The sequence below is a fragment of the Falco cherrug genome, chromosome 9, assembly GCF_023634085.1.
Source record: "Falco cherrug isolate bFalChe1 chromosome 9, bFalChe1.pri, whole genome shotgun sequence".
Taxonomy (NCBI): domain Eukaryota; kingdom Metazoa; phylum Chordata; class Aves; order Falconiformes; family Falconidae; genus Falco; species Falco cherrug.
Genome location: NC_073705.1, coordinates 15998497 through 16025729, shown reverse-complemented (window position 1 = coordinate 16025729; position 27233 = coordinate 15998497). Strand labels below are relative to the sequence as shown.

The window sequence follows — 27233 nt, the reverse complement described above, 5'->3', positions numbered from 1 at the left end:
GGACAACTTAGTAATAGAGCTGTGTGTCGGATGAGAATGAGCTCCTGCTCTGCCCTGGCATCACAGGGCTCGGCAACCAGCCCCATCTCAGCTGTCACCACAGCACGCTGTTTCTGGAGCAACTCTGCTAGCTCCAAGCAGAAGGTCCGTCCTGGCCAGCAAGTCCTCCTTCCACTTTAGGAGTGTAGCCTGTAGATGATGGAGAAACAAGAACACAATGGGAAGGCTACTGTCTGCAGGACAGCACCCAGCGCTGTGTGCGGAGCTGCAGCCGCTCTGGGGAGCGATGTGGCCGAGACCCCAGTGCTGGAGCCAAGAGCCACGAGTTCACCCACTGCTCCGTGGCTTTATCCTTTTCAAAGCACTGTGAGTTCCCTCAAAAAACCTTCTCAGATCTCCACCCCAGCCCAGCTCTGTCACTCTACACTCCTGGAGAGCAAACCAAAGGACTTTGGACCTTGTCGCATCAGAGCAAAATGATTTACCAGCCCTTAGAGCTCTTTTGGTCTGCTGGTGCACATCTGCACCAGGCAGCAGTGCCGGCACATGCAGCCAGGTCTTCTCTGATGTAATTATTTATGGCGATTTATACTATTGGAGCATCTGGCTCAAAGCCTTCCGAGTCCTGACGTGGCTTGAATGACACTGCAGATAGGATTTCAGGTTAAAAAGGAAGTGGAAAAAGAACTCAGCTCCCAGTTTTGCTGCACAACGAGGGATTTTCTTGTTTCAGAGCATGTTGTATTTCATTACTTACAGGCTCTCCAATTGCTTTCCTGGAACTGTAAAAACTTCGCTATCAGATGTCTGCCTTGTACGACAACCAGCACATTACAAAAACCACAACGCACAGCTACGGAGCGCAGCTGGAAACCCACCGCCTCCCTCCTGCCAACTGGCCTGGGCCATTCGCACAGCCACCGGCGGAGAGTTGTCCTCCGAGGAAAGGCTGAAATGTCGTATTTTCTGTAGGTGGAGAGGAGAGGCAGTGGAGAGGAGCACTTCTGCAGGGGCTGCTCCAAGGGACTGCTTGCCTGCGTCCAGGTTGTTGGTTGCATACCAGTGACTTCAACCTTTGGCTCTTACCAACCCGTGCTGCGCAGAGCAGGGCTGACTGGCAGCCAGGTCCTTTGCAAACGCACGTTACTCTCCAGCAACGTTCCTTGGGTGTTTCAGGCTCTGTAGCACTAGCCTCTCCCACACTTACAGGTCGGCAGATAAATTACCTTTTTATTTTGGCAAACTACACCGTGACACTTGCATTGCTGATGGATGCCTTGCCAGGGTTCGATGGGCCGTCGTATCTTCCCGTCTCCCCACAAGCTGTGGAGACATACCCTTGTCCTGCCTTGCCTGTACAGAAAGTCGGGATCTCCAGCAGGCAACTCCTGCTCCCTGCACTGTCGACCCCGGGATCTGCATCTTCAGGCTGCCTCTCTGAACAGAGATGCCCAAAGGGTCCCTGCTCTGCAAGGGGAAGAGATTTTCAGCTCTTTGCTGGTCGAATGAGCCAACCAGAGGTCAAATGGCCAAATTCAGAAGAGAGTCAAGATCAAGGGAAGGCCACAAGTTTGTATTAGAAGATGGAAACTGCTGGGAGGAGATGATATGTGAGACAGCAGCTCAGGAAAGGTGCACATCTCTGATGAGATTTTTGAAGTCTCAGGGGGTTCTTGCACTCCACTGTGTGTTCATGCTTCAGGCACTCAGATTTCTCTCTTATGACCAGGGGGACAACTGGCCCATCCCTGGGCTGAGCAGGAACTAAAACTGAACGGAGCAGTGTGAACTTGGACAAAGTGACCAAAGATAGAGGATACTTGCATATCTCAGCTCCAGCTGCCTCGATTCCTGCCAGCCACAGCTGTGAGACTCATGGACCATCTCAGTTGCCAGGTTTGTTTGCTGAAATCCACTGGCTTTGAAACATGTACAAACTACCCCTGGAGACTCGGCTGGGGCCTCCCTGCTGCTTTTGTTTGAGATTTAAAACCACAGTGGAAACTGGTTTTCAGATAGGTTAATGCTGGGAACAGCTGAGCCAAGTTAAAGCTAATGATCTCTGAAAAACGTTCCTTGAGCACCAAGGAAAGTTTGGTTGTGCTCAGTCGGTAATGTGGTACCGGCATCAGGGTGGCTTTCTGCAAAATGCAACCTCACTGGGTAAAGCCAGACGTGTCCCTGCTGCAGGGACCCATCACTGGGCGAACGTCTCTTCTCCTGCGTGACCCAGAAGGGTGGCACAGACCCTTTATGCTCCCCCCAGCTTCAGCACCGGCGAAGGTGCTCCAGTACCTCCCTGCACCGGCCACCTCCCAGGGAGCACCATGACGTGCAGACTGAGCAGCTCCCTGCTCCCCAGCCCTGGCGCTGGCCTCTCGCCACGCCGTGTGCGCGGCTGGACGTCTGCGAAGTTCCCCAGCTTCTACCTGCGGCTACACGGGCCGCTGCCGGCACCAGGCCTTTGCCCCAGGCTAGGAGGTGCAAAACAGGCTGAAAATGTACCAGCAATAAAGGCAGATCATTTCAGAGCAATTAGGCACCTCATTTCCTACATCTGCCAAGAGGACACTCCATAGTGAAGTGTCAGTTCCTTTAGACATAAGCAAAATAAAGATTAAGACTAAACATATCCTTATGTTTAACCTAAGGAAAAAAAATCTTCAAGAAGTGGTGTAGCTGCAGGGACTTGTGATGGAAAGGGTTTGTGCAGAGGCTGCCGCTGTTTGTGGAGGGGGTGTCTCTGTGGGTCCCCTCTAACGGCGAGGCAGAGGGCAACACGGGGCCGAGCCAAGCAGAGGAAAAGCTTGCCTACACGTCTGTGACTGCAGGTGGGCTTCCTCAGGCTAATATAAATGTCTCCCAGCAGCAGGTGAGGAGCTACACACTCCCAGATGGAGGTCAGTTTGGTGGCACAGGTAACTGGGCAGATCTTTGTGCATGCCTCCCGCTAATGGCACAGAAGGACAGCATCTCCCCTGTCCCCTTCGTAGCTGTGCGGGGTATCCCAACAGTATCAGAGCAGAAGCAAACATCTCCAGCCCAGGGAGGAGTCAGCGGATCCAGGGAGGAATGCCGTGAAGCCCAGGTGTAAGGACTCCTGGGTGTCATGCCAGGAGAGACCAAATGAAGACGCAATAGCTAAGGACGAAGTTCTCTTTAAAACCATCTATAAACTGAGTACTGGACAGCATAACACTATCGTATCGAATGTATTGAAACCATATGCAACACACATAACGCATAAACAAAGTGTCTGCAGCACACCCAACCCAACATGCTCCTCCCTGCCATGCGAGTGCCGCCACACCTCCCCCAGGCAATTTCCATGTGCTCAACAAATCCTGGACAGGAGTTTGTCACCGTGTAACCTTGGCACTCGCCTTTGGGTGAAAACCTTCAGGATATTTCCCTGACAAGATTTTTGTTATCTTTGTCCAGCAGCCTTAAAAACCTGTCTATCGTACACGCTTGTGGTGGGCTGTGCCCATGGTGGCTTTTGGGCATGTCTTGCAGAGGTGGGCTGACCTGGTATTCCGGCTTCCAGTCCTCAGCTGGAAAGGAGCGGGTTGCAGCTATCTCCAGCAGCTGGCATCTCGGAGCTGCAAGCTTTATCTCGGCAGAAATCTAAGGAAGATGCCAGTAATATTTGTACCTTTTCTCCACGGAAAGGCAGGAGAAAAGTCTCAAAGAAAAAAATGGAAAGAGAAAACCTGTTTGTACTTCTGTCAGAAGACTTCCATCTTTAAATTCCCCCAGCAAGTACAGGAACAGCAGCCTGCAGATGAGGTAACGCCAGGCACTGGCAGGGCAGGCAGGGCTGTCTGGAGCCCGCACAGGTCTCAAAGCCTGTATAGCCTTATGTCTAAACTCAAGCAAAGCAGCATATTAAAATAGTAGATGGAAATATAGCACTCCGCAGTAAAAAAAAACAAAAGGGAGTGATTATGAGCAGGAATCTTGGCTCTATTGACTTTTTTTTTAAATAAAACAGAAAACGGCATCATGTTCCCAGGGACATGCTGGCAAACAGCAGGGATGGAGTCTGAGAGAATCTATACTTTATACTCTATAACTTAATATGGCTTTTGCATGATTTTAGTATTTTTATTGGTTCTTAAAACATGCACAATATAAACACGTGAACCAGCCAGAAGCACTGCGCATGGAGGACCCGGTGCTGAGGGCAGCTGACTGGCCGTGCCAGTCTGCAGCTGGGAGGGACCTGGGATACTGGGGACCACTCCTCGCCCCGGTATTGGTTCCAATCCTGCACAGAGCTCCCTGTGGGTACAGGGGGCTGTGGCCAAGGATGGCCTTATTGGGGCAGGACTACAGCCTTATTATGCACATTTATGGTGCTGCACTGCAGTATTAAGCCAATGTTTCCACTTTCTAGTCGAGTCAGTGCTCAAATCCTAACCTCAGCCCAAAAATAACATAAATCCATCCCCTTTGCTGCTTCCATCCCCTCACACCCTTCTCCCTGTTCTCCTTTTAGCCAGCCACAATGTCACTAAAGGGAAAAACAACATGCCTCAACATCAAGCATCCACCCAGCGCTCAGAGGTACCTGCCTGCTCTGCTGCCACCACCCAGCCTGGGAAGGGCTTTCAGAGCCACCATCACACTTGTGCCACTGGCTCCTTCTCAGGTGCTGGGATGCCCGCCTGCCTCCCGGGAATGGGATGGGGTGGGAGCCGCCGTGCTTGCTGGCTGCACGAGGGGTCAGACCCGTGTGGCGGGGGGGCACGGCCGCGCTGGCCAGGCTCCCGCACCCGGCTCCATTGGCCAGCCCCTCATGGAAGGAGCCTCGCCAGTCTGAGCTGCTGGCAACTGTGATCCGCAACAACAAACACAATGAATAAATCATGTCGTCAAACTGATAAACTCCACGTTTCAAGCACAAGGGCCTGAGCTGGCTGGCAGAGCAGCCACCAGGGCGCTGGGCAGAGCCATCCTCCATCTGACACCACCTCATGAGCCCCAGGCCAGACCCTGACCGACTCCTCCGGCCCTGCAGCTCTCACCCCAGAGCCAGAATCACACTTTTTCTTTCTATGGCACTGAGATCAGACCTCCAAGCAAGCCAGAGATGCCTAGGATATTCATTGAGGATTCAGGAATAATGTCCTGCTAATTTATTCTATTTGTTTTCTCTATTTAAGGTGGAAACCTCAGAAGGGAAAACCAGAAACAAGCAAGAAATCACCAAAGAGAAGCGAAGGAAGGCAAAAGCTGGCCATTTCCAAACTCCAGGCCAAGGTCAGCTGTGGCAGCCAGAGGAAACTCAGCTCCTCACAGTCCCCTGTGCATCCCTCTCTAACACGCTGGCAGGTGGTCCGTTTTACAGACGCAGCAGAGAGGCACAGTGTCCCAAAGGCCATGGCAGACCAGAGAAGCGATCCACATCTCAAGCGTGTATCCTGACTGAAAGACCAAACCATCTCCTGAATGTAGTTTTTTGCAAAATATCATACTTTACAACATTTGCAACAAGTCACATCTCAGATGCCTGCCTGCCCTAAGCAGTGTGTGGCTCACTGCCTGCATCTCCCTCTCGGTCTGCCCCCAGGTGTTCTGCTGCAACGCAGCATGTCCTGTGGCAGTATTGTTAATGTCTGCTGCAATTACTGCCCTTGTCAAAAAAAAAAAACACCCCAAAACAAAACCACCCCCCACCTCCCTTATTTATTCCTTACTGGAATAAATGCAATCCAGTTTAAATGCAATCCAGCCTCTCAGATACAAGACTGCAAACTTTCTTTCATCTTCTTATTGCAAAAGGACCACATCTTTCCAGAGGAGCCATTTGCCCTCTGCCGCCCAGGGCTCAGCTCGCTGCGTGCCAGCTCTGCGCCGATGCCCCAGCTGGGAGCAGCACCGCACCTCTGGCTCACGCTGCGCCATTGGGAAGGTGACCATCGTCCCGCACGCAGGGATTTTGACAAAAGCATACAGCACCCTGCTGATCACTTTGGGGCAAGATGCAATGGCTGCTTTGGAAACCAGGGTGCAGGTGGCCCTCTGCAGCGCCCAGGAGCTGTGCGGGACCAAGAGCCGTGCCCTGGTGACCCGAGGTCCGCACACGCTGCCTGTGCGCCTTGGCCAGGGGAGCCCAAGTGCTGCAGGAACTCAGGGACTGGCTACGGGGGCGAGCGGTTTCGCAGACTCACTCGGACACCTGTGATGCCGGGATATCCAGGAGGCCCTTCTTTTCCCTTCAGTCCTTCGTTGCCTTTTTCTCCTTTCTCTCCTTCCAGGCCTTGCTCCCCCTTGTCTCCCTGCGGAAGAGAGGAGGATGGGAGCTTTTCATACCCACACAACACACGGGTCACTGTACATGGCTCTTGCAAGAAAAAAACCCACCACATAATTAATATTTCAGGAGTCTGAGAGGAAGAGAGCCTGCAAGCAAAAGGATGAATGAGGATGAGTCATAATACACTTGACATTTAAAAAATGAGCAAAACCAGGTTTCTTTTTTTTAAAAAAACTCTTGGCTGGAGGAGAAGGAACTCCCTCATTACACAGGGTAATCTGAACCACTTTGCTTCTCTTGCAACAAGGCCTGAACCTCCCACATGAATGAGACAGGCAGACAAGACCTGAAAGTCTCCCTTGCCTCACCCAGAAGCCCTGAGCTTGGGATGCTGAAAGGTTTTTAATAGGATGGGTTTGTCTGGAGCAGCCGCTTGGCTCTTGCTGCCAAATAGGAATCAGCCCAGGGCTCAGACGAACACTGTGAAACAGTGTCATCTAGCCCCGCGAAGAATCTGTGGTCCCAGCAGTAGGTATCATGTCAAATCACTGTTCTTACAAGTGATGGCACAAAATTTTATGGAGACAATAAAAAAGGGCAATTCTGTACTGACAGCAGGACCTACGCTTGTGCAACCAGCCAGCCTTGACAGAGTTGTTTTCCCCTTGCACCTGCGTTAGAGAGAGCACAGCAATGTCTCTTCTGGTTAAACAAATGCTCCTGCAGTCAGCTTGGGCTCTTCTACTGCCCAGGGACACATTCAGGTCGAGAAGACCTGGTTTGGTTCAAGAGCCCTTCGGGACAGGTAGCAGTGGCAAGAGAATAGAGAAGTCAGTCTTTAAGGAAGAGTCTTTTCGTCTAACGGGCAGAGATAAGCAGAAGCAGAGACACATGGCAGACAGTTTAACTAGAATGAAGCAATAAACTGCATTGTTGTGGGAATGGCTGCTTTTTCTTTCCATGGAACAAAACTGTTGGCCTGCTGGGGAAAGCCGGCTGTGCAGGGACAGAAATCAGAGCCCCGTTGCAAAGGCAAGGTAGCAGCTTGCAGCAGATGGAGAGCACAGGGCAAGCCCTGGGCGAGCACCTGGGGCTCTGCCAAGAGGAAGGGGCTCTGGTTTCTCTACTTGCTAACGAAGTTCTGGTCAGTGGCCCAGGGGAGAGGGATGGACAAGTCTTGATTTCCCCTGCCAGGCCCAGGAATTCCTGATTGGTTGGAAATTTAATCTGTAACAACTCAAATAGAACAGACAAATTGTTGGAAAGTATATTTTGAAGAACTTGACCTTTCTGGAGATCTGATTAGATGCCAAAAATGTGGGTAGAGGAGTCAAACAGGAGGAGTCCATTATGCGTGCTTGCAGAAAAAAATCCTTGGTGGGAGCAGGGCAGGGGCTTATTGCACAGAGGACCCAATAACCCCCTCGGCTTCAGCCTGGCCCCGGGAGTCACGGGGGCCTGAGTGCAGAGATGTGTGAGAGCCGCAACGTGCCACGAGAGTGAGGTTTACCTTGATGCCGTCTGGCCCGGGTGGCCCGCCGTCCCCTTCCAGCCCTGATTCTCCCTGCAAGGCAGAACCAGCGCCATGAGGCTGTGCCTAAGCGTGCTCCTTCCCCATGCTTTCTGCGGCTGAGTCCTGGCAGCAAGTGCGGCTGCCGCGGCAGGAGCCCAGCCCTGCACCTTGACACATGTCCCATCTCATACCCTAGTGCTGAACAAGCTCTTCCTGGAGCAAGAGCATGAATACAACCTCTCGCTTGATTCTGAGCCATAGCTCCTGCTCCACAGCCCCCGCTGCTGGTCCTGCAGCAAGACCTCCTTCCCCGCGTTGAAAAGGGGGCTCAGTCTGCATTCATTTAACCTGGGGCTTCCCCATCCTGCCTCAACAACTGACCTTAGTCCTGAGAAGGGACATGAGCCACTGCTGGCTTCAATCCATGCATTCATCCCATCCCTGGCTCCTGCCCATGCCTGCATAGTGTAGCCAGTGTTTCCCTGCTTAATGCCTGCTCCTGCTCCGGCGGCTCCCTGCCCCGCGCGGATGCAGGCTCCCGGGAACAGGACGGGTCTGTTCCCACACTGCCCCTTTCATAGGCGAGGTTGTCACCGCGCTTTGCAAAGCAGCGCTGCAGCACCGGGGAGGCTCACATAGGGTGGTGAGCCCAAGCTGACAGGCTCTGCAAGGAAGGTGCTTCCACCACCCGCAGAAGAAACAAGGGCTGTAAAGGGTTATGGGATGCCCCGAGCTGAGTCTGGCTGCCCAGGCTGAGGGTGAACGGCAAACAGAGCCCCTGGGGAACTGCTAAGGCACAGAAGCCCTACCAGAAGGTGACCGTACTCACTCTTTGTCCAATAAGGCCTTGCTCTCCAGGGACTCCCAGCTGGCCAGGATCACCCTAAAAAGAAGGAACCACAGATATGGAGACAAGCTGTTCACTGACGGTGAGCCAGCAATGAAGCACTTCCCATTGCACCCCTCACTCTGACTTTTTCTTTCCTTCTGCCACACAAACACCTTCACTTCAGTTTGCAAGGGTGTCCAAAGGACAGGTTGGCATCACCAGCACCTCTGCTTGCCCAGGGCCAGCACACAGCTCACAGGCTCTGTTGCAGTGGTGCTCAGCAGAACAGGGGCTGAGGAGCGCTTCGTGCTGCCTGCACCTGCAGGGCCAGGAGATGCTCCCTCAGCATGGCCCTTCAGCAAGAAAGCGGCGATGCCGGGTGCAACGCCATGTTGGGAGCAGGCACAGCCAGAGCAAGGGGGCAGGAAGCTGGCTGCTCTTTGAACCTCAGCGCGACTGAGGAGGGCGGAGAAGGACATGAATCTTTGATGGCACCAAAACGAGGGAACCAAAGGAGTTGGAGCTGGCAAACAAACGGATCTTGGCAACAGGCTCCAAGGTTGCAGTTTAGCCCAGAGGGTACAATAGCCATAGGGCAGCTACTTCCCATATGTGCCTGTCCAAGCGAACTGCTTTGCCAGGAAGAGAGCTCAGGAAACAGAGGCATAAAGAGGAAAAAGGTCTGACCGATCCATACATCTCATCCTGCAGAAAACTGGTCTGCAAGTGATGCCTGCCCAAAGCAACCCCAGCCTGTCCCAACACCTCCCGTCTTAGGAGGAGCAGCAGCATGGGACTCTTGCCCCCCAACTCCCCAGCAGTGATGTGCTGTGCTGCCAGCGGGTAAAGGGGTGTCTGTGCAAATCATCGCGTCCTGTTCCCAAGGAGGGCAGCCAGGAGCACAGGAGCTGAAATGCTCCTGCAGTATCAGGACGCCAAAGACACGGTAGCTCCAGAGAAGTGTCAGATGATTTGCCAAGGAAAACATGGCAAAGGATGGGGCTGGGGGTGGGGAGTGAAGAACAGCAAAGAGGAAATTGCATTTAATCCCCACACAGAGTCTGTTCAAAAGCTCTGCACACAGGAGCGAACCTTCAAACCAAGCGGAAAGGGGCTTAGGATAAAAAAAAAACACCTCTGAACTGCTCAGCACAGGGACCTTGTTCAAACAAAGAGATGGTTTTTATAGGCCTTTCCATGTGGACAAGAAGGTGCATTCATGGCTCTCAGCAGGGCACCCTTCCCCCATAACTGTCAGAGGAGCTCAGTCCCCACACTGCTGAGGCTTGGAAACTGTGGCAGGACCTTGTCTGAGGGTAGTTTCAAGTTTGAGGCCTTCCTAAGACTCTTTTTGTTTGAAGTTAGAAGCTGCTGGGATCTCTGGGTCTTGAGGACTTCCCTCTCCCCTCAGATTTTGGATCTGCAGAAGAGTCAAGCTTCATTTCCAAGCCCCTTCCCAGCTTTTGAGGCACAAGACCCCTGGGACGGTGCTTCTCCCCAGCACCGACAGCAACCCCCTCACTATGGGGCTCAGGAATTTGTAACTAAGAGCTTAAATTCTACCCAATTTTATTTTTTAATCTATCTTTCGTTGAATATGCTGTCTGCCATGACTGCTGGAGGGTGAACCTGCAATGTTACCCAGTCCTGCAGGAACAGCAGTTGCTATTATCTCCCCAGTTGGACAGAAATTGCACAAAGGGTTTTTCTTACCTTCATGCCAGGTTCACCTGCAAGGCCAGGTTGTCCCATTGAGCCAGGCGGTCCCTGGAAAAAACAAAGATAATGAAAAAACCCCATTGTAACCAAGTAGAAAGCAAGATCAAAGTCATAATTCCTTTAGCAGAGCTCTCCTGGGACAGCAGAGCCCTGGTTGCAATGTAATTACCTCCCTGGAGCTGGCTCAGGGTACGCAGCATCAAAGCAGCCCAGTACCCCTCGTGCCTGGCTCCTGGGAGGGCTCTGCTCATCGGCCATGCCCCCTCCCTCTCCCCAGCCTTCTCTGCCAAACACCTCTAACTCCTTCCAGCCTCTCTGCTTTCTAATGTTAGCAATCACACTGGGGAGCAGCACTGGGACTAGTTGGGAAGGAAGGGAAAAGATCCAGAATTATACTTGAAAGCCCTTTCACAAGGGCTCAGCAGGTTGGCTGACACAGTGGATAACAAAAATGCTCAGCTGTGCTCTTGCTCCCTGCAGCCCCGCTTCTCCACTACTGCTGGTGTGAGCACGTTCTCCTCACCACCGGTCTCGTTTTGGTCAGGGTTAAGCCTTAACACAGCCTCGGGGTTCGCAGGCGCCCTGCATGTCCCTGCCTTTGCAGGAGCAGCTGCCCCAGAGGACACAGCTTCAGGCTGTGGGAGGCAGGGGCACAACGGCGCTGCCAGCTCCAGGACAGCTAAAGCAGCCAAGAACAGCAAGGTTACACCAAACCCTCCAGCACAAACCTTGGCCAGATTAGTCTTGACATCCATCACCCGCTTTCCCTGGCTGTAATGGGCCAGCAAACACAGGAATGCCAGCGCCTGGGCTCGGACCAGAAACCCACAGCCCAGGGCTGTCGCCAGGCTGCACTAGCTGAAAGCAAGTGGCTGGCTCCTGCCTGGTCACGGACCCTGCTAGAGGGGCTTGGCATCCCTCAGAGAGCCTGAAGTAAATGCCTGACCTGGAAAACTATGGGAAGTAAGACAAAAAGATGGAAGAGGAGAGAATGACCTTGCAAACTGTTCTTACACAGTGTCCAGCCGCCACGTGCAGCCCTGTGATGGAGGGGTCATGCTCAGCAGCTATCTTTAGTATCAAGATCAATTGGGAGCTTTAATCTTTGTACATTTTCTACTACTTCTGGGAAGCATGGGGAATGAGGATCTGTAAAACAAGCCCAAAGATGGACAGCAAAGCTTGTCTTTAAAGGATTTGAGTGGTTTATTTACTTATGGTATTTGCTTTCCGGACAACAACCTCCCTTCTTTTTACAGTTGGGAATAAAGGAAAAAAGAGCACATAGTCCAGGGAGCACTCTGCTGCCCAGGGAATAAAGCCAGTTCCTGGCTTGCTGAAATGGATTCAAGCAGAGGAGGGAGTAGGGTGCACGTTGGGTTTATGAACAAATGGTCAAGTCACGCAATGAGAAAATTCAAGCTCCAATGAAAGCAAAAATCCTGCTTTGGTTTCTCCAGAGGTGCCAGTGCAGAGAAAGGCTCCTGGAAGAGACACAGATTTGAATAAAGCTCTGTGCTTTCTTGGTTGGCAACATCCAGAGCGGCTCGGTAGCAGCTTTCCAGCTCCCTAGTGTGGTTTACCACGCTGAGAGCTTGCTCCATCCAGTCTAGCAGCCATGAGAATGGAAACTTTCATGACTCATACACTTTGCAGTAGACTACATTAAAAGCCACCTTTGCTGCTGTTTCCACAACCGAGTGAAACATCATGTCTATATTACCATGCGGGACCTATGGAAAGGAGCTACCCAAGGGGAACTGGCACATCTGGTCTAAAGAGCCAAGACTATAATACTTCAAGGGGAGTGAAATCCAGCCAAGACTGCGGATGAGTTAGGGGGAAACCACAGAGGCATCTCCTGCGCTCCATCGGGGCACTGTTTGGCAGCTGCTGCTCCTTTGGTTATGGTGTGTTTGTGCCACTGCTTCATGGCAACAGCAACCCAAGAGCAGAGTCAGCAGCAAAGGCATTTCTCTGAGCTTCCTCCGCTGGCTGCAGCGGCTGTGATGGGGCTGCCACAGCAATCCAGGCGGGCCAGCAGAACTGCGGCTGGTCAGCACCAGCACCAGCGCATGGGAAAGGAAAAGCCAGTTTTCGGTTTGAATTGCTGTCGTGTTAGGTCCCTGACCCTGCATGCTAGTGCAGAAAGGTGGTCCCTGGAGTGGTCACAGAGCCATGCCTGGGACATGCTTGTCAGCGTGGTCAGCTTTGAAATGTGTCTCTTGTTGTGAAGATGGGTCTGTGCATCTACCAACTGGGTGTCTATAGCCTGTGATGAAAACAATACTCAAATTTCTGATTTTCGCTGTTGACTTTGGAAGCTGACTTTCAGGCTTGAGGGCAATCCTTCCTGCTCACATCCCCCGGTGTGGAAGGATGTGCCACTGCACATTTACTCCTCCCTCAGTCCCGCCACTCCTGATGCACAGGGAAAACAAATAGGAGCAAAGATCAGACTTACCTTATGCCCAATTTCTCCCAAAGGTCCAGGTGGCCCCTGTGGTCCTTGTGGACCCTGAAAAACAGAGACACAAGGCTCTTTTCACACAGTGTTCATTTCTGAAGGGCTATCATTTCCATGGTCTGTGAGATAAAACAGCAGTTCCCTCCCACATCACAGGGAGCGATGCAGCATGCAAGAGATGGCCAGTGAGCTGGAGAGGCTGGCAATGGGTGTGCTGGGGCACCTTAGCAGGCAAACAGCTCAGAAGGCCCTTTGTCATTCTGGCTCCCATCTAAAACAACTGCAGTTGGCAACCTGAAAACACCTGTTTACCCTCTCCCTTCATAGTCTAGGTCAGTTCCCACAGACATAGACAGCAGGAGATGACCCTTTTCTGGCTTCTGTGGTCCTGTTGGCGCTCCGTGGGATCTCTGTCTTCATTTGTCATCTCCCAGTGCCTCCCCCAAAGCTGTGGGCTCAGTTCTGACACCATCAGCCTCCTTCCTGGTCCCCCTTCTGCTCTACCTACCAACGCAGTCCAACTCCTCCTGTGCATCTGACCCAACCTGGACCTTCTTTTCTCCCTTCCCTTCCAAAATCCAGCCCAGGCTGTATCCTACACTCTCCTCGGTTGATTCATGGCCCCCTTTTGATTTCCAGGGGTCTGACCTTGTCTTCCCTTCTGCATCCTAGGACTCTAGCCAAGCCTTTCACTTCTCTGACCACACTGGAGTTGGCAAGGACAGAGAAGCTGGGAATGGGGTAAGTGGTGGGGAAGACAGAGGGAAATAAATGAAGTTTCTGTGTGTGTCTAAGGAAAGACAGACAAAGGGAGAGTGAAAAGACACTTGCCGGGTCGCCTGGAGCCCCTTTTGCTCCTGGAGGTCCAGAAGGTCCTTGGATACCCTAGAAAAATTACAAGCACCAAGGTCAGCTCCAACCCCATAGCAATCCTTCGTGCCTCTCGGCAGTAACGTGCATCTCATACGCGATCCAGTAAAAGGAGTGTAGAGATGGCCCCCTAAGTGTGAGACACTGTCCAGATGCTTCCTCCTGGACCAGGACTCAAAACTTACGGACTCGAGTGAAACTGAGGTAACAAAAGGAAGCGCAAGGGATGGACACTTACTGGGAAGCCACGTGCTCCTGTCTCCCCAGTCTCACCCATCTTCCCCTGTGAACACACAGTTACAGCAGTCAGCAGCCGGCAGTGTGCCGAGACACCTGCGGCGCTTTGGCCCGGAGAAGCTGCAGTCCCCTGGGCACTGTGTACGTGTGGGTGCCCCCCAGGGGAGTGACGCCAGGCCAAGTCTGGCAGGCACTGGCTCTCACGGAGGACGTACCTGCAGCCCCTCGGGCCCCAGCTTGCCTGGCTCCCCTGGGCGGCCCTGCAAAACAAAAAGACAAAGACACGTGGCAGGGGCACAAACTACTGGTGATGCTCTTCTGCCCCAGCCCATCTGCTTTTGGATTTTAGTGCATCGAATATCCCCTCCAGTTCCTTGAAGCTTTTGAGAGGCCAACTGCCCAGCATCCTGCCCTGAGGAACACCCCAACCAGCAGGGAGTGTGGGCAATGAGCTGCATGACTCAAATTTTTTTGAGCAAACACGGCTTTGGAGGAAGCTGGGATTCTCAGGAAGACTTGGCACATCCCTGCCTAGCGGTGCATGAAACAAGGGGAACTCCCCATCAAAACTACATCCAGAGGGCCATGCGTGCTGTGCAGGGGTTGGAGTCTGCGACCTTCAATGGTAGGACAAGGGTCCAGCTCTGCCACACTACTACATCAGGCTGCTGCCAAAGAGAGAAACTCTCCCATGCACCCATCTCAGAGCCAATGGTGCAGCAGGCTCACCCTGGACGAGGGTCTGCTTGGGCAGGGTGCCTGCCAGGCTCTCTTTCTCTTGCCCTGCATTTTGCCTATCGTGACCAACATGAAGTGCATCAGAACAGACACTCATTTCCTTAGGTCATATTTTAACCAGTACTGTTAACTTGTTCTGATTTTAGTGCTACGTTCAGATGTGACAGTCAAGCACACTCAATCGCTGGTTCAAGTTACTCCCACTCCTGTGAGGGATTCTATTATTTTAGCAGTGGCCCTTCTATCTTTGTGGACTGCCTCTGTATTCAGCGTCTCAGACCCCAGCAGCAAGGGCTCTGATGCCCGTGTTGGACAGATTTTACTCTGGCTGCACGAAAGACCCATCCCTGCTGGTTGACCCTCATGGCGTTATTGACGATCCCCTGTTCCCGGAGGAGGATGTGACCTTAATCCTGCCCAGAGCATTTCACCACACAGCCAAGAGCAGCCTTGGCCAGCCCGGGCACCCACTGGCACTCACCTTGGCACCTCGTGACCCTGGCTCGCCTACTGGTCCATCAGGCCCTCTGGCACCCTGGAAAAAAACAAGAGAGGCAAAAATAAGAACACAGAGTATATGTCTCACTGGAAAAGACAGCAGTCACCCTAGCTTTGGCCACCAGCAAAGTTGATGAGCTCAGTCCTGGTTAAGCCAAGCCATACCTGGTTGGGCTGAGCACAGCAGCCTGGAGCCCAGGACTCAAAAGATCCTTTCTGTAGTTTGTTGCTTCATTTCTCACCATTACCAGCAGACAGCACCAAAATATTTTTTATTCCGTTAAACCAACAACCAGCCACAAACAAAAGCCAGAGGAGAAAAGCAGGCCAGGCACAGCCTTATTTCCAGAGAACAGTTACATGACAGCAGTTTTGCAATGCACAGCCTTGCAGTTCTGGTCTTATTGATAGCAAACCTCTTCCTTCCTAGAAACTCTGCTTTTCCACCTGCCCCTGCCCTTAACTCTTGGCATACCGTGCAGTCTCATGGTCACAGTCAAGGCAATAAACCTACAGAACGTAGAGGCACACAAGCCCCCACCATCTAGTACCTTCACAAGGAGCAGGTGTATTTGCTGGCAGCTGGACCAAGCCTTCTGCTGGAGTTACCTGCTATTTAAGGAACCGGCTGCTGTGAAGGATCAGGCAGGTGCTCATGCATGTGCGTGCTGGGAGCAGCGCAGCCTGCCGTGCCTGCTTTGGCACGTCTGGTCCTACACCCGGCATCTGCTCCTGGGCGTGCGTGCACCAGGCACGAGGACCTGGGGGAGCTGTACGGGACACGCACGCTGCTGCAAACACTCACAGCACGTACGAGAGTCCCGACAGTGAGCGATCCTGGATGTGATAAGCTAAAAGTGCACAGTTCATGGTACGGCTCGGGCATCCTTGAGGAAGGGATGGTCCTTGTTCTTCCAGAGGGTTCTAAGCAAGAAGAGCCCTGGGAAGAGAGGTTAGCTGTGACCCAGCTTTCAAGCTAATTTCAGCTGAGCTGAACACAGAGCCCTCTGCACGATTCAAACCCCAGAAACCTGTGTGTCACACTGACAGAGGATAAACAGAGCCATAGTCAGGGAAAATAAAACAGTAAAAAAAGGGCATATCAAGAGACTCTATTAATGCATGTCATGCTCATAATCAGGCCATGAGCTCAGTTGGGACTCTTAGGCGCTACTGCAATATAAATAATAAATAAAAACACAGAGTGGTGCTAGAATGTAGTGGTAAGAGGAATCCTGAGAGCAGGCCAATGCGGAAATAGAGAAAACAGGAGCCAATGTGCTTAATCGGGATGCAAACTGAGTGCCAAAAGTAATAACAGGGCTAGGGAGCCAATGCGTCAGAAAAGCAGCTCCAGTATGACAGGCGAAGAGAGAGAGACTCACAAAGAAAGGCAGTGTAACAGCAGAAGATGTATAGGAAACTTAGCCAAATTATTACACCAGACAAACACTGTCAATATAAAATTATGCAAAAACTTCTACTGTGCTTGGCAAAACCCTGTGCCGCTGAGCGTACCAGAGATTAAGTAACCAACAGCCTGCATTGCATGCCAGCAAGACACAGCTCTAAAGAATGCTCAGCCTGGTCTCCAGGACAGATGGACAGCGGAGGACTGTGCACCAGATGGGAACACCACAGCCCAACGGGGCGCTTCACAGGTTGGCGCTGGCTACACTAGAGCAGCAGCAGCTCTCACCAGCCCTCGACCCCAAGTCCCCTGGCTCATGCTGGCCACTACATCAGAGAGCAGTGAAGACCAAAAGTTTTATTAATCCATGTCCCTATAAACCTCAAAGCACAATGACATAAACCAGAAGGTCATTTAAAAGCAGAGCTACGGACAGCTCAAGTCAGACAGGGCTGTAAGCTGGAGCAGGGGGACAGCAGGGCTTGGGGGCGTCTGGGGAGCTGACTGGGGTGACCGCGACACCCAGCAAAAACCCAGAGCTGCCCGGGGCTGGGGACTGGGCTGCCCAAAGAGAAGGGAGGCGTCAGCGAGTGTATGGCACTGGCACCCTGGGAAAGCACCCGGCCACCCAACTCATCCTCCCTGGAAAACAAACTGTTCCCCTCTTTGAGCAGCCATTCAGGTATTTTGTGCAATTACCTCTTTACTAGCCAAGACGATGGAGTGACCTGCTTGTGAAGAAGGGGAAGGCGGTGCAGAGAGGGAGGAGGCGATAGCTCAGCACTGGTAGGAGGGAGCAGGGATCAGAGGCAAGTGGGACATGGAAGCGACAGTGATGACTCAGGTTAGAGGTTTTCCTTCCATTCCTGGACTGTTGCTGCCAGGGAAGGAAAGTGGGATGCACCTGGCCCCTCCACACCCACCTTCTGTAGCCTGCCCTGCCCTGCCCAGCCCCTTTGCCAGTGCCGGGCTGCTCTGAGCTGGGTGCAGGCTGCTGGGTGCCCTGAGCCCTCATGCAGCGCTGCAGCAAGGGCAGCGATGGCTGTGGCTCTCAGCAGTCCCACCCAGCAGGGCTGGCTGGCTGGGGAAGTGTTTATGGTATCCTCGTTTCTTCCAGCAGAGCCCTGTCACCAGCATTGCAGGATCTGCCAGGGCAATCTCACTTCACAGCAGTCACCTGCCTAATCCCATCACAACACATCTCATCGGCATCTGACCTAAAGGAGGAGAAAGTGACCCTGTATTCACAAATGCATGTAGCAAGCTTCATCTTCTCCAGCCTCCTGGGCCGAAACCCAGGATAAAGGCTTCCCCTAATTCACCCTGACAGGCAAGGCTACATTTAGTCAATTAGTTAAATCTTTAAAACTCTCTTTTACTGACAACGCTGGTTAGAGATGAGCGAGTGAGGTCCTGGCAGCTCTCCAGGGAGCATCCCGTGCCAAATGCTGCAAGGCACAGCGTGGTACCTTCCCCCTGCAGACCTGGCGGCTCTGCCTTGCCCGCAGGGCTGAGCAGAGCTCCCGGGGCTCCCCTTGGGCTCTCAGTGTTTCAGAATTAACTGAACAGCCAGACGTGCCCACCCTGAGCACGGCAGGGCAGAGGGACCAGGGTGAGTGTGTACAGAGGGTCTTGGGGAACATCATCCTAAGGGCACATGCAGCAGGGACCCATCCTCAGAATGGCATGGCTTTATCACTGGTGTCAGCATCTCTAGGAGCCCATGAAAAAGAGAAAGAAGCTTTTCTTCCGCCTGTGTTAGTATTTATATGACAGTACACAGCTCAGGAGAGGTCCCACTGGGCCAGGACTGTACAAACAGTGCAAGCTCCAAGTAGCTTTAAAATGTAAACAGGAAAAAAGGAGGATTAAATCGAGATCTGCCCGCTCCTTTGCATGTGGGCAGCCAAGGCACAGAGAGATACAGGTTCATGGCTGCTGGAGCATTTCAGAACCTGCTCAACTGTTTCACCAAAGCCAGCTGGACATGAATGTGCAGCTCAAAGGCATTGCCATGCCCATCTCAAAGCAGCTCACCCGAGGTTGTGCAGAGCGTTATAGCACAGGGATGCACCTGCGCAGTCCCACTGCAGCACATGAGCTGCCAGACCAAGTGCCATCACTCACTGCTACCTAAACAGATGAGTTTTCCCTTTTGGTTGTGTTGTCAGGCAAGAGCTGCCAAACGGGAACAGTGCAGGAAATGGCAGCTCTGCGGCCCTGTGGCTGAACGCCGATGCTCCAGCATCGCTGTGCTGAGAGGTGCTGGGTCTCAGCAGGCAGCGAGACGTTCAGGGCTGGGCAGAGCCGGCATTTCTTAAATTCTAGTTTCAATGTCTTATGTGGGTACATTTTGTGCTGTAATCCCTGCGTAAGGAGCTACGTAGGTGGAAGCTAGCATTAATTCCTCGCAAGCCTCACCTGCAGTCACATTCTGCCCCCTATAACCATGAGTTACTTTTAACGTAGGCTCCAGCAGCGGCAGCAAAGCTGGTGATAGTGCCACACAGACAGTGGGCACACAGGCCGAGACAGTGTTTCTCTCAGAGAGTGCAACACTGAGCAGCACTATCAGCAACCCCAGACTAAATAAACTGTTAGGATGTCGGCTAGATATGAACACTGTCAGCTCACAGTCGCAAGGGAATTCAGCTCCAGGCTCCGCCAGTCAGGTCTATTGCCAGTCCCTGTGAGGGAGCAGAGATACACCTGCTGCTCGCACTGACAGCGCTCCCGAGGACACAGCTAAATGCTCAGTAAGGTGTTTCCGCAAAGCAGTGCTGCATTTTGCCCTGTTCAAACAGATACTCAGAGCTCAGAGACAGTAACCAGCCTCTGGACTGCAGAAGCAGGAGCATGAACAAGCAGTCAGTAGCTCCCTTCCAGAAATCCAAAGCCTCTTCCTTACCCCTTTATCCAAATATTGATATTCCACTATCACCATCTGGCCAAAAGAAAAGCAAGCAGATGCCTTGACTGGAGCTGAAGGGAGACATCGCTGGCCATAGATCTGTAGCTAACTTTCCTTCAAACACTTCTAGTGCTTTTTCAGCCAACTAGAAAGATGATCGCTGGGAGCAAAACAATATTCCTCTGCTTTTCCTCCATGAACAACTTCTCAGCTAGTTTGGGGAAAAAGCAAGTCTTTTCAGGTTTGCTTAGATAACACCACTTTACAAATCCCTAGCATTTACAAATTCCTGCAGTCGGTGATGCTGGGAAGCATTGGGTCCGTGTGGCGGAGAGATAGCGGTCCCCTCGCCCGCAGGGCGCTGGGAGGGCAGGTGTCTTTGCCTTATCTTGCCTCTGCAGGCTGCACCTGGGCAGCAGCTAACGCAGGAGCTGGGCGAACGAATGGTACAGTGCAAGAGAGAAATATGCTTTGGGATTTGAAAAGCTTCTCCGTCGCCTGAGTCAGTACTCAGCATCCCCTCCAGTGGGAGAACAACATTCCAGAAATACTGACAGACTCCTTGGCCAGAAGCATGGGGCAAGGTACGTCACTTCAGAGCAGGATTTGGGGTCCAGCTTTAGGATCTGAGTTCCAAAGCCATGGCTCCAGTTGATATTTAACCCTTTGCAGAGATTCTCAGCATTTTTGGTATCGCTATCCTCACTGGAGTGTGCTGGAGACCATATGCTGTCCTGCTGCGAGGAGCTGACGAACAGAAATGTACTTTTGCATTTAAGTGAGATAGGGTGAGGGGTCTTGCTGAATCAGCTGCCTCCAAACTTAAACCTTGATTTGGTTAAATAATTAGGTTTAAACATGTGCATTGTTGTCACTAGCTGAATGTTAAGCACATGTCCAAGTGCTACACTGAGTACAGATGAAAGGAGATAAGCCTGGGCTCACATGGCCAAGTTTCTTGTCCTTAAGGAAGAGGAGAGGGGAAACTGTGTTTGTGGAAGATTGTTCAGTATCAGTCTGATGGGCTAAACAAAGGCTTGGGAAGGGACCATAGCCCTGTTATGACTAAAAAGAAGGTTACAATTTTAAAAGAATTTTCTTTTTAGAATTTGTACTTATATCTTGACAATACAAAAGCTATCACAACATAAATGCAGACCCCAAAAAGTCTCCATTGTTCTTTACAATCAAAACCATATTTGCTATTTACGTTTCCTTCAAAAGCAAAATTAATGAAGTATCCACAAACAGAGCTCATGGAATCCACAAACATCTGGCAGAGGCTGCATTCATGTTTCCACTCTGAATTGAATTACGTCCCTTTTGTAAGCTAGGATAGACAGAGGGTAATGCCTGAAATTACAATTGGGGGATCATTTCCCCATCCTGAGAAAACCAAGAGCCGGCATAGCAGGACAAACTAAGCAAACAAAGAATACTATGTGTCTGGAATATCTTCTGAGAGTATGAAGAGAAGGAAAGCGCAAGAGAGATACATACAAACCAGAAATCCACCAGGCAGGAGATCTGCTGGTCCCTGCAATACCGACTTTCCCACATCATATTCACTGAAATCTGTAGGACTGCAGAGCAAAGCCCAAGTCCCTCCTCTCTGCTGGGGACCTGAGAAAGGATGCCTGTCTGTCTCGCAAATTCTGTATGGATTATATCACTGTGGTGCTCAAATGCACTGAACCTCCATGCTGCCACAGCCCAGCAGCGGGTGTTGAGGACAGGACCAGTGCAGGGCACCAGCAGCAGATCCAGATGCCCAGTGCCCGCTGGCAGAGGCTCACCCCTCTCCGGTGCCAGTGTCCTCAGGGCAAGACCAAGACTGTAAGAGACCCTCTTCCCCGGGCATCACCTCCTGTTCTACCTCCACGTGCTGCGCTTCCTGGGGTGACTTTCTGCAGGGCTCTGGGGCCAGCTGGGGCACAGCCACTGCTGCATTTCTGGTTTCCAGGGCTGGGATGCACTTTGAAGTCTGGGCTTCCTCAGTGGAGGAATGTCCAGGGGGAGCGACTGGCACAGGGTTTGCTGGACTCCACATCTGGGGAGGAAACACAGTCCAAGGCCATGAAGCTGAACATCTCTACCACGCGCCGTGTCCTTTTGAGGATAGAAAGTGCTGGTGGCAGCTGGCGTCCTGCAGGATTTCTCCTGAGGGTTTGGCACCCTTGCTCTGGGTCTAGCTACACCCAAGGCAGGTCCCTGCTGTGCCAGCCAACCTCCTTTCTTAGAAGCTGCATCCAGCTTTGCTCTTGGTTTTACCTTGTGTGATAACAAATATCACCTTTGTCATTCCTGGCAGTACAAGTGGAGCTGAAAACAGCCTGGTCAGCTGTGCTCTCCTTGTGGGGTGAGGACTTTAGGCTAACGCAGATGTAAGAAGCCAAAGAAGATTTATACGAGCGAATCTCACCCAGCCCAAGAGCCAAACGCCACAATCTGCACGCGGCTGCCTGCTGTAGGAGAGGCTCCATGCCAGGGGATGCGGCTGCATCCTTGGCTGGCAGCTGGAGAAGGCAGGGCTGGGACTCCTCCTCTGCCACTGCATACATTAAAGGCACGGGCAGAAATGTCCGATCCCCATAGAGGACTCGCCTCTCCAGGACCCCGCCAGGTCAGCAGCCTGGGTTTGTTCAGAAGGTGTTTCCCGTTTGGCTCTGCGCTGTAGATTTACCTTCAGATATTTTCCGCCATCCATTCAAAGCCTCCCGTGAAAGAACGCCTCCAGTTTCTCATCCATCAGGGTCATGGATGTCCTGGACAGCTCAGTCAATTGTGCTACGGAGCACAGAGAAACCTTGCTCCCCAGGGGACCCTCTGAGAGCGGAACTGGGGAATGAGATCCATGGCTCTTCCCACCAAGGAGGACAGAGGCAGGGAAGATGTTTTTCCCAGCCACAAGTTAGAAGTTGAACGCTAATATACATCTGCCAGGCATGGACGTTACTGGTGTCCTAGCTGTGCTTTTAAAGCTTAAAGCGGTTCCAGGGTACGTAACTCTGTGGTTATAGAGCTTCCTAGTCGGTTATTCCATTTCCTTTTGCCAGTCCCAGCTATCTGAGGACAGTATTATCTCTGGCAGAGGGAAACACGCAATCTTTAGCTGTTCCTAGTTCCCCAAGCAGGAGTTACAGTAGAAGCAGAGACTGGGGGTGGGTAAAATGTATAGTTTACTTCAAACTACATCTTTGAAAAAGAAACATGAAAGCAGGTATAAGATCCTTGGAGGGAGAAATGCAAAATATGTTGTTGTTGGGGCCTTCAGTAGAACCCATGCGTGCTCGCTATTAATACTTTGCAAAGCAGCTGGACAAGGAAAAACAACCCAAAGCAAGGATGCTCCTGCAATAAATGTCCCGCTGAAGAAGAAGAAAGATTGAAGAGCTCAGCGGGACATGGGTTGGATGTCATAGGCAGGAAAACAAGCAGCTTTGGCAGGTCTAGAGGTCATTCTGCTGTCGGCTGTCACCCAAACAGAGCAGGAAGAACCATGCCATGAACTGATACAGAGTGCTTATGAAACATTTATCCAGTGTAATGTGTACTTGTAGCACTGTCAGTGATGCTATTTAGTACCGTTACCCAGCACTAGGCTGGGGGGCTGCCCTTTCCAGGCACAGCAAGGATTCACACACGCTTATAGTGTGGTACTGTTTAGATATGTACAGGTAAAATCAGGCCCTTGTGTTATGGGCTGGAAAAAACCCTAAAAAGACACAGGACATTCTTACAATTTGATCTGCTGACAGCGTGGAGCACACCTTTGTCATAACCCTGCGGAACGCTGCCGGAAGACACTGACCCTGTGAGACTGAAAGGGGAGACACAGGAAGAGTAGGCTGTTCAGCTCCGTGTCAGCTCTGTTTCTGCCTGCCTTGTCTCTTAATTCTATGACATGGAGGAACATTTCCTCCTTTATCTGCCTCCAGTTAAATTGCAACACTTCACGTCTCAGCTGTTCTCTCTCCCTTGGCAGCAGAGACATCTTTTCTGGTCTTCTACCCGCATCCTTTCACCCTGCCCAGATACATCTTCAGATGGCTAAATCCTCACCATCCTCGCCAGAAGTGTCCATAAGTCCCGCCTTGGCATTGCAGGTGGCTGGAAAACACAATCTGGACCACTTCCATGACAAACTCTACACCAGGACACCCCTCTGCCCATACACATCACTTGCATTTGCAACCCTGGTCTGACTTGCTTCAACGACTGCAGCCTTTGCACGCAGCAGAAACACAGCTGCGGGGTTCTGCCCCCACTGCTGCTCATCTTCACACCCCCAAAAGAATCCACCAGATTACTTTTCCAGTGGCTGAAACAGGAGAGAGATAAAAGCTTTTGAAAAGCGCTTACCCTGCGGCCTTTCGCCCCTCTTATCCCTGGTGCACCACGGACTCCTGCCGGACCCTGGAAGGGAAAAGGGAAACAAAATGAAGATGGAGGAAGAGGAAGGCAGCAGCTGTTGGTAAGACCCCACATCCCTACGTGGTCTGCAGGGGCCTCAGGCGCAGACACCTGACCAGCAGGTTGGTTCATTAAACTCCTGCCAAAGACATTACCATATTTACTTCTCTATAAATGGTATCTTTTTAAATGCACTGATTGTCTTTGGGTTATGAACATTTATGCCAAGGATCCTGGCTGAGTTTTGTATGCTTAACTTATCTGCAGCCTGTTGTCTGTACAAGTGGTGTGATCTGAAGAGAAGTCGAACATCCAGAATTCCCTCCAAAGCTATTAAAAACAGCTGTTGCTCAGTATCTGTACAAAAATAATAACAACCAGGATCTGTTTTTCAGTTGTCCAAATACAAAATCAGACACCTCATTTTAGGTATCCAAGTTTGACCTTTTTAGCCAAGTGATGATTTTATCTTCAAGTATCTGTTGCCCTGTTAGTGCTGCATAAATATTCATACTGGCAGATAGATGCTAATTTCATTTGGACTGTTGGTGTTGTGGATGAGCCTGTTCTTCTTATGCTTACAGAAAGGTTTCAGGTTTTAACCAGGATTTGTACACACTTGATTCATTAATGTGCATGCAGAAAATGCAGAAGAAAATTAAACAGCTTTTTTGTCTGTTAGAATATTTATGTTTCAAATATTGAAGGATATGTTCAATTAACGGGAATTATTTCTGTGTTATAACTTTCAAAACCCACATTTAAAGTTAGTGCCTTTCTGCTGTCAGAAAACCTCAAAATGACACATTCCATTCTTATTCTCTCAAACATTCCACATCAAGTTTTGCTATTTATATATTAATAGCTTTTACCAACTGTCAACCCTGCAAGCTTCACCAAGGATCAGAACAAAACTGGACTGTGATCTTCCTACTGCTTGTACCACTGCCACTAATAAAGCTTTTGCTTTTGGAATGGAGGCATCTTGCTGCATGGCATGTAAGTTCAGAATACAAATGCTTAGCTGTTCTCACTCAAGATGGAAAAGTTACTTGACTGTAACTATATTTGTCATCACAGTAAATCTTGGTTTTGCTTAGTGAGGTCAGTAGCAACTGGCACGGACAAGCAGTAGATGTGTCAGATGCCTGTTTTATAGAGATTTTTTATGATAAACACACACTGAAATGAAATTCTTTGTTGGTATTTGGAATATCCTCCTGGAAGCCTCAGCCTATCCCAAATAGCTTATGGAAATACGAGCACAGAAACATTCATTGTGATGGCAAAATGCTGAGGGAATAACTACATACCATGCTGGGAATTTCAAGGAACTGTTTAGGAGAAGATGAGTGACCTTTAATATACCTATACATATGCGTTATTTTCGAAACTGTGTATTAAGACAAAAGATGTACCGTGATGGTGAGCAAGAAGAGGGGAAAAGGAATTCTCAAGTGTCAGCGAGCTGAAATTAAGGGCAAAGTTTCCTCCCATTGACTATACCTTTGCGTCCCATTCCCAGTCACCCTCTGCTGAACTAGCCATCAGAGCTGCTAAGGCTCACTGGGTAACTTAATCTCAAAGATTTTAACAGTTTAGGACAAACAACAGCAGCGTGCCTCAGGTCTGGCTTGAAAAGCAAATAACGACTTTTTGGTGGAGAAACAGGCAGAAACAGCTGGAGTTAATGATCGGGGATTTGATATTAGGGGATTATTTGATTTACTGGCTTTGTGTGGAAGTTTGACTTATTGAATTATGACTTTTTAAAATGCAGTCTTGGAGGAAATATTTTGCTTGGATGAACTTGTTATTTGCCTGCAGGAGAACAGGGGACCGAAGGAAGCAGAAGGACCTGGGGACGGTCTCAGCTCCCAGAGCTCTTCAGAGAGCTTTTGGCATCTCCAGTTGGAGCTGACGCCTCAACTCACACTGCCGTCATCATGCCCCAGTGAAGGAAGACAAAACTCAGCCCCAACTCATGGTACTAGATAGCAGTGCACTAGGCAGTGCTGCAGGACCCCCAGGAGCTCTCTGCCCAGGGCTGGTGCAGAGAACCCCCCGGTCCCCTCCCCAGCTCACAGGCGTGCAGCAAGCAGGGGGCCTGCCTATGCTCCAGCTATCCCTAAGTCTTGCAGCAGCCAACATGCTGAGAAAGCTGCTAAAAAAGGGACATCTAGAGATATCTGCTGCCTCCTGGACTTCTGTCAGCAGCAGGCGCTGCCATGAGGGGCCACAGAGCAGCTCCCTGCTGGGGCTGCCTCAGCATCTGCTCCTGGCCAGTGCCGTGCTGCTGCTCTGCCAGTATGGACGGGTCACCCGAGGTGCTGCTTGACCTCAGACATTTTCTTTCCCTCACGTCCATTGCCTGGAGCTGCTCCTTGCAGCTGTGCAGTCCCTCCCCAGGCAGCAGCTGGCTGCAGCTGGTGGGCCCAGCGCATCACCGAGCTCCCCACTGTGGGCAGAGCTGCCGGCCAGACCTTTGGCACTGCCTGGGCATTTCACTGCTGTGATCTCCCTCCCAATTAACAACACTGTGGGAATTCACACGCTGACCAAAATCCATTCCCTGTACCCGCCTAGAGCTGCCTTTCTCTTGGTTCCAGCAAACGACACACAGTAGCATTTGTGCTGCTAGGAGAGCCAGGGCTGCATCCGAGCAAGGGCTGTGGGAAACTGGAGCCACACTGAATTCTACCTCCACACCAACTGCAGGCTCCAGCCACAGCTGCACGTGCACCAAATGAGCCCATCCAGAGGGAGGGTGCACCTGGGGGCAGCTGCTCTGCTGCTCCTCTCGCTCCAGCGAGCATCCCTGAAAATGCACCATGCAGTCACCGCATGATAGAGCCGCTGCAGCGCGTGATGTGATCACCACGCTGCCAACAGCTCCCAGAGGAAACAGAGGGCCTTGCAATAACACCTTGAGCTAGTGTGCTTGTGTCCTGCTAAAAGACTCAGTCTGGATTGTGAGTTTTGGATCCCCCATTAGGGAGATGGGCTACAGAAGTCTGAATTAAGCACCACTTCTGATTTTAGCATCTCTTTCCATGTTGCTCCACCCATGCCCCATCTCTTCCCCCATATCTCTTGTTCACATCAAACTCACATCAACTGGGACACGGTTGCCTGACTCAGCCCATAAATGCCCGGGATAGGGGATGCTGATTTTTGGTCTGTGGTATTACGAAGTGATGGTAGCCTTTACTTACTGTTGGTCCAGGGATCCCAGGAAAACCTGCTCCTCCTGGTGTCCCGGGGTGCCCCTGAAAGGGAAGAAGAACATGCCTGGTGTGATTTCCCAGGATCTGCTCAGCCCTTCTTCCTCTAAGTGGGAAGAGAGGAAAAAAGCCATTGTGGGT

General features: G+C 51.3%; 1 protein-coding gene across 2 annotated transcripts in view; it reads right to left on the bottom strand.

The window, feature by feature from the left end:
- Positions 1-27233, bottom strand: part of COL27A1 (collagen type XXVII alpha 1 chain) — a 160065-nt gene that overhangs the window by 32229 nt on the left and 100603 nt on the right. For both annotated transcript variants that reach the window (XM_027809525.2, XM_027809526.2), the window contains 11 exons: positions 27084-27137; positions 23818-23871; positions 15117-15170; positions 14113-14157; positions 13899-13943; positions 13622-13675; positions 12788-12841; positions 10318-10371; positions 8605-8658; positions 7773-7826; positions 6177-6284 (listed from right to left, as the gene is read on the bottom strand). In XM_027809525.2, coding sequence (XP_027665326.1) covers positions 6177-6284; positions 7773-7826; positions 8605-8658; positions 10318-10371; positions 12788-12841; positions 13622-13675; positions 13899-13943; positions 14113-14157; positions 15117-15170; positions 23818-23871; positions 27084-27137 — 630 coding nt within the window. The remainder of the gene's footprint in view (positions 1-6176; positions 6285-7772; positions 7827-8604; positions 8659-10317; positions 10372-12787; positions 12842-13621; positions 13676-13898; positions 13944-14112; positions 14158-15116; positions 15171-23817; positions 23872-27083; positions 27138-27233) is intronic.